The 12,516-nt window shown below is 39.4% G+C and overlaps 1 protein-coding gene across 1 annotated transcript; it reads right to left on the reverse strand.

Annotated features, from left to right (window-relative positions):
- Window positions 1-2,860: 2,860 nt before the first annotated feature.
- LOC128375191 (alcohol dehydrogenase class-3 chain L) lies at window positions 2,861-9,381 on the reverse strand. The gene is made up of 9 exons (XM_053335475.1): window positions 9,347-9,381; window positions 8,628-8,729; window positions 6,783-6,924; window positions 6,605-6,692; window positions 6,272-6,491; window positions 4,572-4,832; window positions 4,179-4,314; window positions 3,246-3,384; window positions 2,861-2,969 (listed from the first exon to the last, which is right to left on the reverse strand). The coding sequence occupies exons 1-9, from the start codon at window positions 9,362-9,364 to the stop codon at window positions 2,945-2,947; spliced, it is 1,131 nt and encodes a 376-aa protein (XP_053191450.1). The 5' UTR covers window positions 9,365-9,381; the 3' UTR covers window positions 2,861-2,944.
- Between the last annotated feature and the right edge of the window lie 3,135 nt (window positions 9,382-12,516).

Genomic DNA, 12,516 nt, shown 5'->3' on the forward strand with positions numbered 1-12,516 from the left:
ACAGAGTTAGTTATTTCATGCAGAAACACGTGAAAAAACTTCTCTACACCACACAGTGGCAGTAGGAGCAGTGTCCTTAATCCATTTCAACACAACACATTTTGCCAAAAGTAGCAATTTATCAAGTAGTTTATGTTTCAGAAAAGAAAGTGAGACACTTTCAGCAGGTAGACTAAACAAAAAGAGGTCTGGTTCTTTCTTAATTGTGATTTTAAAAACATTACTATCTTTTTTAGCTGTAATTCCAAAACTATGAAATGTATTTGCATGTCCTGACATTTAAAACACAGAGATGATAGATTATGATCCATTTTATTTCCAATAATAACACTTTTATATTGACAATACTGTAAATTGTTGATTGTTGAAAATTGTTCTCATACAGTCTTCATCTTCAGTTCTGTTATTGTGAATGTTAGTGAGCAATGAGCAGTGCTCACTAAATGGAACGGAGACATAAATAATGTTATGTGTTGCGCTACTGAAATGTGTAGAAAAGATTTATAGAAAAACAGGAATAGTTTGAAGTTAATTAACCCAATTAAAATGAAAGAACCACAGTCTATACATACAGTGGGGGAAATAAATATTCGACACATTACCTTATTTTTCAATTACATGAAAAATCATAATTCCAATCACTAAATCAACAAATCAATAAAAGTTATGTGCATTAAATTGGAATGACAGGAAAAGGGCATTGATCATGCAGTAAAAATAACAACCAAACAAAGAAAGCACTATACAGAGTGATTCCACTAATTAGTCCTCTTAACTGTGCTAATTAGAATCAGCTGGGTTAGTGCATGTGGCTATTAGTACTTCCATGTTTAAAAAGGGTTAGCCATCTGTGAATGCATCATCTGTTGCCAAGCTGTCATACAGGAACTATCTCATGATGGGTAGAGGCAAAGAGCTCTCCCAAAACCTGATGACCTTTGAGCATCAGAATCTAAATTGTTGAAGGGAAAATGAATGAAGTCATGTTTAGCCAGGCAGGAAAATGTGACTGTTGTTATTACTGCCACCAGATGGCACTGTTTCAATTAGGATAACCCCGCTGTGAAGGCGAAAGGTTTTGGTGGGAAGCGATCTTGTTTTCCGTAACATTGCCACGAAATGTTTTTCAGGCATTATGGACTGTTTTTGAAGGTAAACACTTGTAAAATGTGACTGTTAGTATGAAATATCAAGTGATAACATATAATTCGTAAGATGGTGTACACTAACGTCTATATTTGTTTGGTGGTGGCCGATATGCAGATATTGGCAAGAGCATGGTCTTGAGAGGAACCTGATGTACTTGGGTGTTATGTCTCACCACCACTCTTGGTTGTGCTTCTAGACAGGTGCACAAGTTAGTATGTATTTAAGTTTACATATTAATTGTAAAATTACAAGAACTGTGAATGTATGATTGTGAATTTGTGTGCTCTTTGTGTAATAGGGAAGAAACCATTATAGTTATTTTTGCACTCTTTTGTATTAACATACTTATCTCTGCAGTCTTTGGTAGTGAGTGTTTCAGCACCAGTAGTTTATGATGATTAAGACTATTACCATACAGAAAACAGTGAAGAGCCCAGGTGTTACTCCTGAAGCAGGCACGAGTCCTCTGATGATACTGATTTTGTTTATCTACAAGAACTGCATATACAGCAGAGAACCGTCTGTGTGTTTTGTTTGAAAGCTTTATTTAATTTTTTCTATCTCATCTGAACACCAAACTCTCCTGTTCAGAATAAAGACCCCAAAAAGTTATTTCTGGCCTGTGCCGGTTTCATTTTGCCAGGCTACACAAGTATCAGAATATACTTGAAAAGGATCTGCTGCCATCCACCAGGACAATGACGATGAGACGCAGGTGGACCATCCAACAGGACAATGATCCAGAACATACTGCAAAGGAGACTCTCAACTAGTTCCAGAGAAAGAAAATAATGTCCCAGTCACCCAACTTGAACTCAACAGACCATTTGTGGAACGCGCTGATGATAAGGATTCACTAGCAGGCCCCCCCGGACTCTTGAACATTTGAAGACTCTCGGCTTAGAAGAATGGGCCAAAATCCCCCCTAGACACTTAGACATTAGTTTCTTTGTACAGGAGGCGTCTTGAAGTTGTCATTGTAAACAAAGGCTACTCCACCAAATACATTTCAGTAAGTGTGTTCAGTACTTTTTTCCTATGTCATCCCAACTCAATACACATAACTCTTTAGCTGTGTTGCCTTATTGAGTTAATACCTATGTCTAATCTTAATTGCATGAGAATAGGCTGAAATACAGCAGAAGTGAAGCATAAACATGCTAAACATGTCTATTAACATGTTTCACTTAACCAGGAATGGCGTAGTTGAGAATGAGGCGTCAGACTAATTTTCTCAAGTCAGTTACAGTTTGAAAATGAAAGTGAAGAATTACTCAAGCTTGGAGATTCTTAGATTTACAATTAGGAGTGTGAAGTATGGAGTATGAACCAATCACATCATTACAAAATAGCAGAGTACTCAAACCATACAGGTAGAAAAACAGCATTTTTGCTAGTGTTTAAGCAAGTTGGACTTCTATCTGCATCTTTTTGCAACTTCATCATGCCTTGATGTCCGTGATACTAAAAAAAAGAATCCCTCAGCAGTCCTTATCATTTAGCAACCTGCCAACACAAGTGCCAATTGGTTGTTTGTGGTTGTACTTATTATTCATTCAGTTTAGATCAAAGAATATTTCTGAATAATCTTGTTTTGGTTTATCTGTTTCCGTCTCACAATGTTCTGTGCATGCATATGTGTTCCTTCAGGGGGGAAATGCTGATCAAAGAGGTTTCTGACTGTGCATTGTTCAAATAAAACAGACTTGAACAGGGAGCTGAAAGATTATTTATTAAATTGAGCAGAGTAAACATGGAGTGAGATTGTGGTTTCTGTGTGCTCCACTGTGTGCCTCTAGAACTGGAGGACGACGCGAATGCTGAAAGAGAGGCATGGGATTAGATTGAGGACACAGCATTTTTTTAAGGCTTAAAATACTGTACTGATACAATCGACTGTCATCTATTGAAGGACGGCCTCTCAGGGAGTAAATTATTTGAAAAAAGAAATTCTGCATCACACTATTCATCACATCTCAGCTTTGTCCTCAATAGAGGGCAGCAGGGACGCCTTCTGAGGCATTCAGTAAACAAAACCCAGAGAGACACCCGAGCAACAAGCACATTAACATAACAAGCTTCAAAATCTGTCTTACCATTTTCCAGCATGCATGAGATCAAACCCATCGGTGATCTTCTCAAAGGGCAGAGTGTGAGTCACAAATTCATCCACTTTCAGTTTCTTATTCATATACTCCTCCACCAGTCTGGGAACACTGTCGACACTCTTGTAACCTGGGAAAAGTGTGAATGGATTTATGAAGTAGAAGAGAGGAGTGATTTGTGCTTCATCAGATGATTTGACAAACATCTCAAGTGTTTTTTCCACACAAAAGAACTACTTGCATGGCAGTACTTCAATGACACTCAATCATTACTGAGAGTATCAATACAAGTGAATCAAAGGACATGTTATGCAAATGTGATAAGAATTGTTTGTCAGTGTAAATGAGCATTATGTGAAGAACGTGAATCATCTTTCATTCAATACAGACCCATTCAGCAAATGTTTAAATATGATTCTACATATGAGAAAGCAAACAAGGCGTTGAGCTCCAACTAAATCTACACCCACATATATTTAAGCCTGACTCACAAAACATTTATTGTATAAAATGAATAATTAGATCTTTACATCAGTGTGCAGAATGTGCACATAACATATCCTTGCATGAAAGCTGAGTGCTCTCTCTGTTGCACAGATTTCACTCAACAGTTACTTTCATCTCAATCACACCCACCTTTTGAAAAATAGTACAATGATGAAATATGTATTCTTCTTGGATCACAGGTTAGACTGTATTTGATTTAGGTACCTCCTCAAATCATCACAAAGCAAACTGTGCTCACTTCATATGGCTTGTTACCAACTCATATTAACTAACTCATGGGGGAATGTTGGGTCTCTTTAAATTAAAGTGTACAGTCTAGACCTACTCTATGTGAAAAATGCCTTGAGGTGACTTTTGCTGTGATTTGGCACTATACAAATAAAGATTGATTGATTGATTGATTGATTAATTGATTACCTCCAAAGGCAGTGCCCTTCCATGTGCGGCCAGTCACCAGCTGGAATGGTCGGGTGGCAATCTCTTTCCCAGCTGCTGCCACACCGATGATGACGCTGGTACCCCATCCTTTATGGCAGGCCTCCAGGGCTGCCCTCTGTCACCAAGAGACAACATCGGAGCAGTAAGAGGTCAGTCTGATCCAAACAGCACCACAACCTCAGCACAGTATTTATGGTTATAGTTTATCTTAAATGTACTCTTTTGAAAAAAGTATATCAAAGGGTCATAGAATTGGGGTGGGGGTTGGGAGGCTTTCTCACTCTGGCAAGAATTCAATTGTTGTAAAAACACTGAACCAACCACCATTTTCATGAAGCCATGTCAGCTGAGCTGTGGGCCAATCTTACTCACCATGATTGCCACATTGCCCACACATTCGAAGGAGTAGTCAACGCCTCCATCTGTCATCTCTACTAGGACCTCTTGGATTGGTTTGCTGTGGTCCTTAGGGTTCACCATGTCTGTGGCACCAAACTCGCGAGCCGTTTTAAACTTGTCAGGGTTGAGATCAATTCCAATGATTCTTGTGGCTCCGGCTACTTTACAGCCCATGATTGCTGCGAGACCTAGTGCTCCCAGACCAAACACAGCACAGGTTGACCCAGCCTCCACCTGCAGGGTGAAGAACAGGAGAGGAAAGAACATCTCATACGTGCTGCTACACGTATTTTGCAGGTGCATTCTTCTTCAGGCTGAGGTCTGTCATGAGGTAAATACTGCACGTACCTGCAAGCTCATACTAATAAATAGGCATACAAAATCTATAGTCAAAATTATAACATATGCCACAATACCAAAAAAAGACTGCAGCCATGCTAGCAGCTCTGTCAAGCTGTTCTTTAATAGTAACAGCAGTGCTTTAAGCTTTGACAGCATGTTCACATACCCACCCTGACAACTGTGACATGCTAAACAATGTTTACCATGATTCAGCATCTTACTTTATCCAGTTAGCGTGCTAAGATTTGCTAATGAACACAAAATATAGGGTAGTTGAAGCTGATGTAAGAAGAGATTTGGAAAAATTAACGTTTGGACTTTGATCATGCTTTATTAAAGCTTGGGGCTTATCAAAATTATATTTAAAAAAAAATCAGGAGGACACTATTGTCATTGTCAAGTTTCATGACAACCAAGTAGTTATCAAGAGATTTCATTCAAAACCACAAATGTCAATCTCATGGTGCCACTAGAGGAAAATTGAATTGATCACCAAAGCCATTTAGAGACATCAAACAGGGAACATTTCATGGCAATCTAACCCATAGTAGTTGAGATTTTTCAGTTTGGACCAATTTACAACCCAACCGAGTGACATGGCTATTGCTCATCTTGAGCTGCATTCTTAAAGTGGCTAAAAAGTACACCAAAGGAATCACAAAAATAGTGCTAGATTAGGAGTCTTAGAGTTTTTCCCTGTCTTCCATATATATATCCTGTGGAATAAAGTGTGAGTTGCGCAGAGAATGATTGGATTAATGATTGATTTTGGACCAAAGATCAATGGCCCAGAGCAAAGGTGATTTTGTTTTTTCCATCGATCAAGGCTATGCTAGGTAGGACAGTTGTATACAAGTACAAAATAACCTCTGCTTTCTAATACAGTAACATGCTAACTTTCACTCATACTGTGGAGCTTCTTCAGGCATACAAGGGAAACTGAAAGAAAGAACACCAAGAGCTAGATATATACATCCCAGTAATTAGGCCAAATGCAAAACCTCTGTGAATCCCTGAGCCATGAGATTTAAATCATGGGTAATGTTGCCCAATGGCATGTCTGGACTACAAAAAATAGAGGTTGCTTTGGTGCTAAGAAAGTGTGCTGTCCAAAATGTTCCATTCATATTTAATTAATCATTCTCTTTTGATTTAGTTTTATGACTTTCAATCATTAGACACTTATCTTGGGTACAATAGTCTATCACAACAAGATGAACAAGCCTATTTATAACAGTGCTAATAAAGCAGTATGCAGTATGTAGACACACTTGTGACTGGCTGTATTGACTAATTGTGGCACAGTGACATTGGCGAGGAGGCTGACTCACCTTGGCAGTGTTCAACGCTGCTCCATAGCCGGTTGTGATACCACAGCCCAGCAGACACACCTTGTCCAGAGGGGCCTTGTCATTCACTTTGGCCAGGGAGATCTCAGCCACCACTGTGTACTCAGAGAATGTGCTGCAGCCCATGAAGTGGAAGAGGCTCTTGCCCTTGCAGGAGAAACGGGAGGTCCCATCTGGCATCAAGCCTTTGCCCTGAGTGAGCCTGGAGAACATCACACAAGCACAAATTTAGCTGCTCTGAGGTGCACACACAAAGCAAGATTGATTTTTAATTTAACAGCTGAACTGCAAAGCAGCACAGAGTAGGACATTTACCTGATCTTTTGACACAAGTTGGTTTTGGGGTTCTTACAGAACTTGCACTCTCTGCACTGCGGGACATACAAGGGTATGACGGTGTCACCTGAAATACAAGCACACTGATATATTTGAACACTTGCACTGCAGTAATCTTTTGGGGTATGTCAGAGAAGAGAAGAGAGGAAAAGATAACCTGGTTTAAACTGGATGACTCCCTCCCCGACACTCTCCACAATACCAGCACCCTCGTGGCCCAGCACTACAGGGAAGACTCCCTCAGGGTCGGACCCACTCAGTGTGTAGGAGTCAGTGTGACAGATCCCTGTGGCCATAATCTAAAAGATAAGACTGCAATCTGATGCATGCTCAATCCATTTAATACTAGAGTCTTATTTTAGGATGGAAATCTGTTAAAATATGGTGAATCAAGCAGTGGCAGAGAGAAACCTTTTACATTAAGTACTGTACTTAACTACAAGTACTTGTACTTTACTTGAGTATTTCCATTTGATGCTGCTTTATACTTCCAATCCTCTACATTTCAGCAGGAAATATTTTACTATCTACTCTAATACAATTATTTGACAGCTATAGTCACTTTTCATATGAAGATTTGACTCTGTAGATAATATGACAAGCTTTTAAAATGCAACACATTGTTAAAGATGAAACCAGTTGTTTCTAACCTTTTTGTCTTTTGACATCTTACAAAAAGCAGCGTGTAGTCAGGGTAACATTTTAGATGTCAAATAGTGAGTTCTCCCATTATTTCATCCCAATAAATCTTCAAATGATCCAATATTTCACCAAACAAAACAAAACAAAAAACAAATTGAAAGCAGATTTATGTATGAGAACTTAATTGTGTTTCTTCTTTCTCTCCCATTAATCATCTCACCACCCCTCACATTTATCTGGTGACCTTTTGGAGGAGCCCCACTCCTCAATTGGGAACCACTGGACTAAACTAGTTACATGTATAAAGTAGTGAAAACTAGCTCCACCTCCAGCAGTTACAACAGTAACATGCTGCTCTAGCACTAATGCTTCAGTATTAATAATATAACAATGTTATATATGTGTATGTCTTATGTTTTGGATCTTATACATTATTGTAAAGCACTTTGTAACTTTATTTTTGCAAGCAGCTATTTAATACTTGTATACTTTAAGTAGGATTATTCATGTAGGACCTTTACTTGTAGTGGAGTATTTTTAAACTGCTGTATTGGTACTTTAACTGAAGTAAAGGTTGTGAATGTTTCTTCTATCACTGGAAACAAATCAGCTCAATTAGAAGTGTCATTATTTTACAAGAATACAGTACAGTGATTCCCCTTTTAACCCTTAAACAGGCAGTGTGCACCAGGAGATACAGACTCTTTAACACCTTTTTTGGAGCAGGATTGGTTAAGGTGGTTATTCAATTGTCTGTGCCTTGAATTGGGACGACTAGATTGGTAGAACTGAAGCTTGTGGTTGGTTTATACTTTGATATAAATTATAAAACTTGTAGTATGTGTGATATTAATGAGCAGAGACTGTATCACTTCTCTTGATCAAATAAAGCATTCAGTTGTTTACCATTATGTCCATTTTTATACCTTAATAGGGTCAATGTATTGTGGAGGAGATACAACTCATAAAAATCCAAAATTGTACTTTTAAAAGTAGATTTGTGGAAATGTTTTACATGAGATAACTAGGATTTTAGTTTTCACATCTCATGTTCCACTCTTGCCTGTTTAAGGGTTAAATAATATAAGGAGTAATAACTAATGGTGCAAACAAAGTCCACTGTGCTATTGGACTGTGTACACTAAATGACTAAATTAGCTAGAGATAAGCAGTTAACAGGAGTTGATAAGTGTACGGTTAAGGCTATAAACAGTATACATGATAAGATATACTGTTATCAGCATGTGTTTGGGTTTTTTTTACAACCTCCATTGTTACAGCCCTGCATGTATCTGATTGCCACACCTTTGTCTTGTACACACCATCAAATTCTAAATGTAAATTGCAAACAAATCATTACCTTGAGGCGAACCTCCCCAGCTTTAGGAGGCGCCACCTCCACCTCCTCCATTGCGAGGGGTTTTCCGGCCTCCCATGCTACCGCAGCTCTGCAGCGGATGACCTAAAACAGCCAACAGATGGCCTGTGATCACTCAACACAACAACTCTCTGGATATTTAACTCATTCAGTGCCATAGAGGAAGTATTACAGTTAAAAGGGTGGAGGAAGACACAATACAACTGTCCCCCTTTTACTATAGATTGTCTAAAACAAGATCAGTTCTTAGATGTAGTTCTCAACAGGTTGAATATAACAGAACTATAAAAACCTGTTTTTAAGAAAGATTTTCCATACTTGTGCAGTCATGTTGCAACAGCAGCTAATCTAAACTAAGACTTAGAAAATGAGTCATTGGAGACCTTTTGTGTGTCCCTTGGAAGACACACAGTATTTTCTGTCCATTTCAGGTTGCGAAACAGTGCAACAGAGGGATTGCTTCTCTTTTTACAGCTGTTAAATTATAACTAACGTCCTAATAAACAACAGATTCCAGCCCCTCTTCCACATCCTTCTTCCTGAACTGTAAACATCCCCCTTTTGTATAAGCACTTGACAGAGCAGACCACAAGTCCTGACAACTCTAGCAGCATTCTTGTGCGTAGAACGGCTCAAATTCATTGAAACATGTAGAGAAGTTCATTATTCTAAAGTGAAAGATGAGAAGTCAGTGTGCTTACCTTCCCTGTTGTCGCCATGCTGTGTCACAACCAGACTGTCAAGGGTAAGTAAGAGTGCAAGTTTTATCATTGTTTAGACCAATCACAAAGAATGGACCTGCCTCTGTGGGCTGTGCCTAAACACTAGCTGTAAATCTTTCCTCATGGCTCATTTCCTCTTTCATGTGATTTAACAGAGGTGAAGAACGGTGTCAGGAAACATAAATATATAGTTATAAAAGATCTATAAATATGTTATTAGATAAGACCAATGTAAAACAACCATTTCAGAATTGACCAACCAGTGTAGAAAGAAATGGGATGAAGACAGATTGTATAGTTAAAAAAAACAAACTTTATTGGATGGCTACTGATAAATAAATCAATAAACTGAGATAAAACAAGGCCAAAGCCTGGGGAGCTAAGAGTCAGTTGGATAGGGTGAAATAGGACATCTGTGGCTGGGTGTGCTCAACTTCTCTCCCCCGTGTGTTGCAAAGCCAAAACCGTCTCGCCAAGTACTGCGGTACTGTTGCTGGTTACAGTTTCGTTGCTGGCCGGTCGCTGCATCAGTGTCGCACTGTATTCTCTGGTGGCAGCGGCTCTCCATACATCGACTCAGCTGTTTCATGTAGTGAAAACCAGCAGCAGATTGAGCACACCCACACTCTGCACACAACAGGAGACAAAGCAAACTGACTGAGCCATTTACAGTTATCATTTCCACCCAACTACACACACAATGGAATACAGAGAACAGCCTACATACACATTCAGATTCTATAATTGCACATGATTAATCTGCCTTTTATTTTCAATTTTAGCCTGTTTTACTATTCTGTTCATTCTATCTGATCGTTTTCTTCTTCATAACCCACCTTTCATGTTTGTTTTACTTTATTACTTTTACTGTTTTTGTCACAGTTCTGCTTCTCCTATTACCTGTCACCCTGATAAATTTCCGTTTACCTCAACTCTACTCCACTTTACCAGTCAGACACACCCACCTCATCAGTCAACTGTGTTCACCTGGACTCTCCACTACACCTCAGTAATCAAGCCACTATACAGTATATGATTCTCCTGACCACTCACTCATTGTCAGGTTATTCTTTGTTCCCATGCAAGACTCTCCAGTGCTCGTCTCTGCCCTGGTAAATGCCTCAGCCTTCTGTCCCCGACTACTAGATCAGCTGTACCTGATTTCTGTCTGCCTGGTGTTCCTGTGCTTTTTTTGCAGTGTGAATTTCCATCAGTCCTGTTTTCTTATCACTGTTTGTCTTCGAGGGTGTATCTGGTTCTGATCTTCTGTCTTACGAACTGTGTCTAGATGCTATTCTCCTGTTCTCCACCACACCTGCCATAGACAATAAATCTTCAACTATACATGTGGTGTGTATGTGCTGCTACTGAGTCCTACCATCTCCACTCGATTACACTTTTACTCCTAACATCTCCTATTTTACTCACTTCATTCTATAGTGACTTTTTTTTATATAATTGTATCTTTAAATTTGAATCCTACCTCTGGTGTTTCCTCATTTCAGATTCTTGAGTTATGATGGCGTTCCATGAGTTCCTGTGTTTAATTACTATTTTGTTATGACTATGCGAAGCACTTTGTGTTACATCACCTTGTGCTATGCAAGTTTGTACTTGCAAACAAGAGATTACGGTCACACCCAAGCACACCTGTCAGTCCATCACCATGCAATTCACCCTACACGACACGTGAAGACCACACCCACAGGACACACATTACGTGCTCAAACATTGCACTCAAAATCAGACCAATACTGAGGCCTGTACTACGAAGCTGGATTAACATACCCAGGATATCTCTGCGTTACCTGGGTTGACCTATCCAGACATTCGCAATCCTGATAAGCGGTACTACATAAAGGGGAGGTGTTTGCAGCGTCTGACCAATCACAAACATGCAGAAACCCTGCAGAGCAGACTACTTTACCATGGAGGAGCAGACAATTATTAAAAATATGAAATATGAAGAATTCAAACACATCATCCAGACCAAAAGCAGCAAAAGCCAGGAAGGAATGCTTGCAGAAAATTGCCGACTCTGTTAATGTGTAAATTCATGAAATCATACAATATTAATTTATCAGACAATACGGACAGCACTCTGATCATTCAATGTCACTTTATTACAGCACAGACGTTTCGGGCAGAGCGCTTCCTCAGTGCCCTTCCTTTCATAAGAGACATTAAGTTAGTTTAATATTCAACATTCAAAATACAAACCTATGATGCGCTTCAACCATTTGAGTGAATGATGTCAAACCAACTGTATAACATACAGAATAATATCCCTCATGTGCCTCAAGGATTAATTTATATCTTTTCGTCAATTCATTACAATAAATAAATACAGTTATTATGCTCCCTGACCCTTTGATCTCAGGATGTCAAACCAACTGTATAACATACAGATTAATATCCCTCATGTGCCTCAAGGATTATTTTTTAAATATATATTTTGGTCAATTAAAAAATTGCATCGATAGATGCAATTTTTTGCATAAGCGCTCCTCTCACAATCCGCACCAATGTTGACAGGATCTTTTAAGAATGGGCAGGTCATTTTCTAAGAGAACTGATTGGTCAGGAGGTTTTGTACTCATTGATCTCTTATCCAGAACATAACCTGCTCCGGAGCAGGTTAGCCGTTCAGCATCAGTTACCATGGTGATTTACCGCGGTAAGAAGTGAACCAGCGTCGTAGTACCGAAAACCCAGGGTGAACCCTGAAGTTACCTCGATAAGAGAAAATCCAGCTTCGTAGTACAGGCCTCTGGTCTACATCTACAATATACCCACCTACTGCAGAAAGCTCCCTTTGGTGAACAGGTTTTCCAATCCACAACTCCAACCACAAGCTTCTGAACATCTACAAGGACACTAAGCCAACCCAGGGGTTGCCTCCAACCCCAGTTACACAGAACAAGACCCAAACCACAATATATAAATAAGGGAATCTCCTTATAACCCACCCTCCATAGTTGGCCATGTGCCTCCCAGGTGGCAAACGATAAACTACTTCCCAGATTTGTCCCTCACTCCCTCCACTCAGAGTGCCAGGGAAACCCCTACAACAGGGAGGATTATCACTGTCAATATCAACAATGAGAAGATTGTGGCAGTGACACACACACACACGCACACACACACAC

Source organism: Scomber japonicus, chromosome 16, assembly GCF_027409825.1.
Source record: "Scomber japonicus isolate fScoJap1 chromosome 16, fScoJap1.pri, whole genome shotgun sequence".
Classification (NCBI taxonomy): Eukaryota; Metazoa; Chordata; class Actinopteri; order Scombriformes; family Scombridae; genus Scomber; species Scomber japonicus.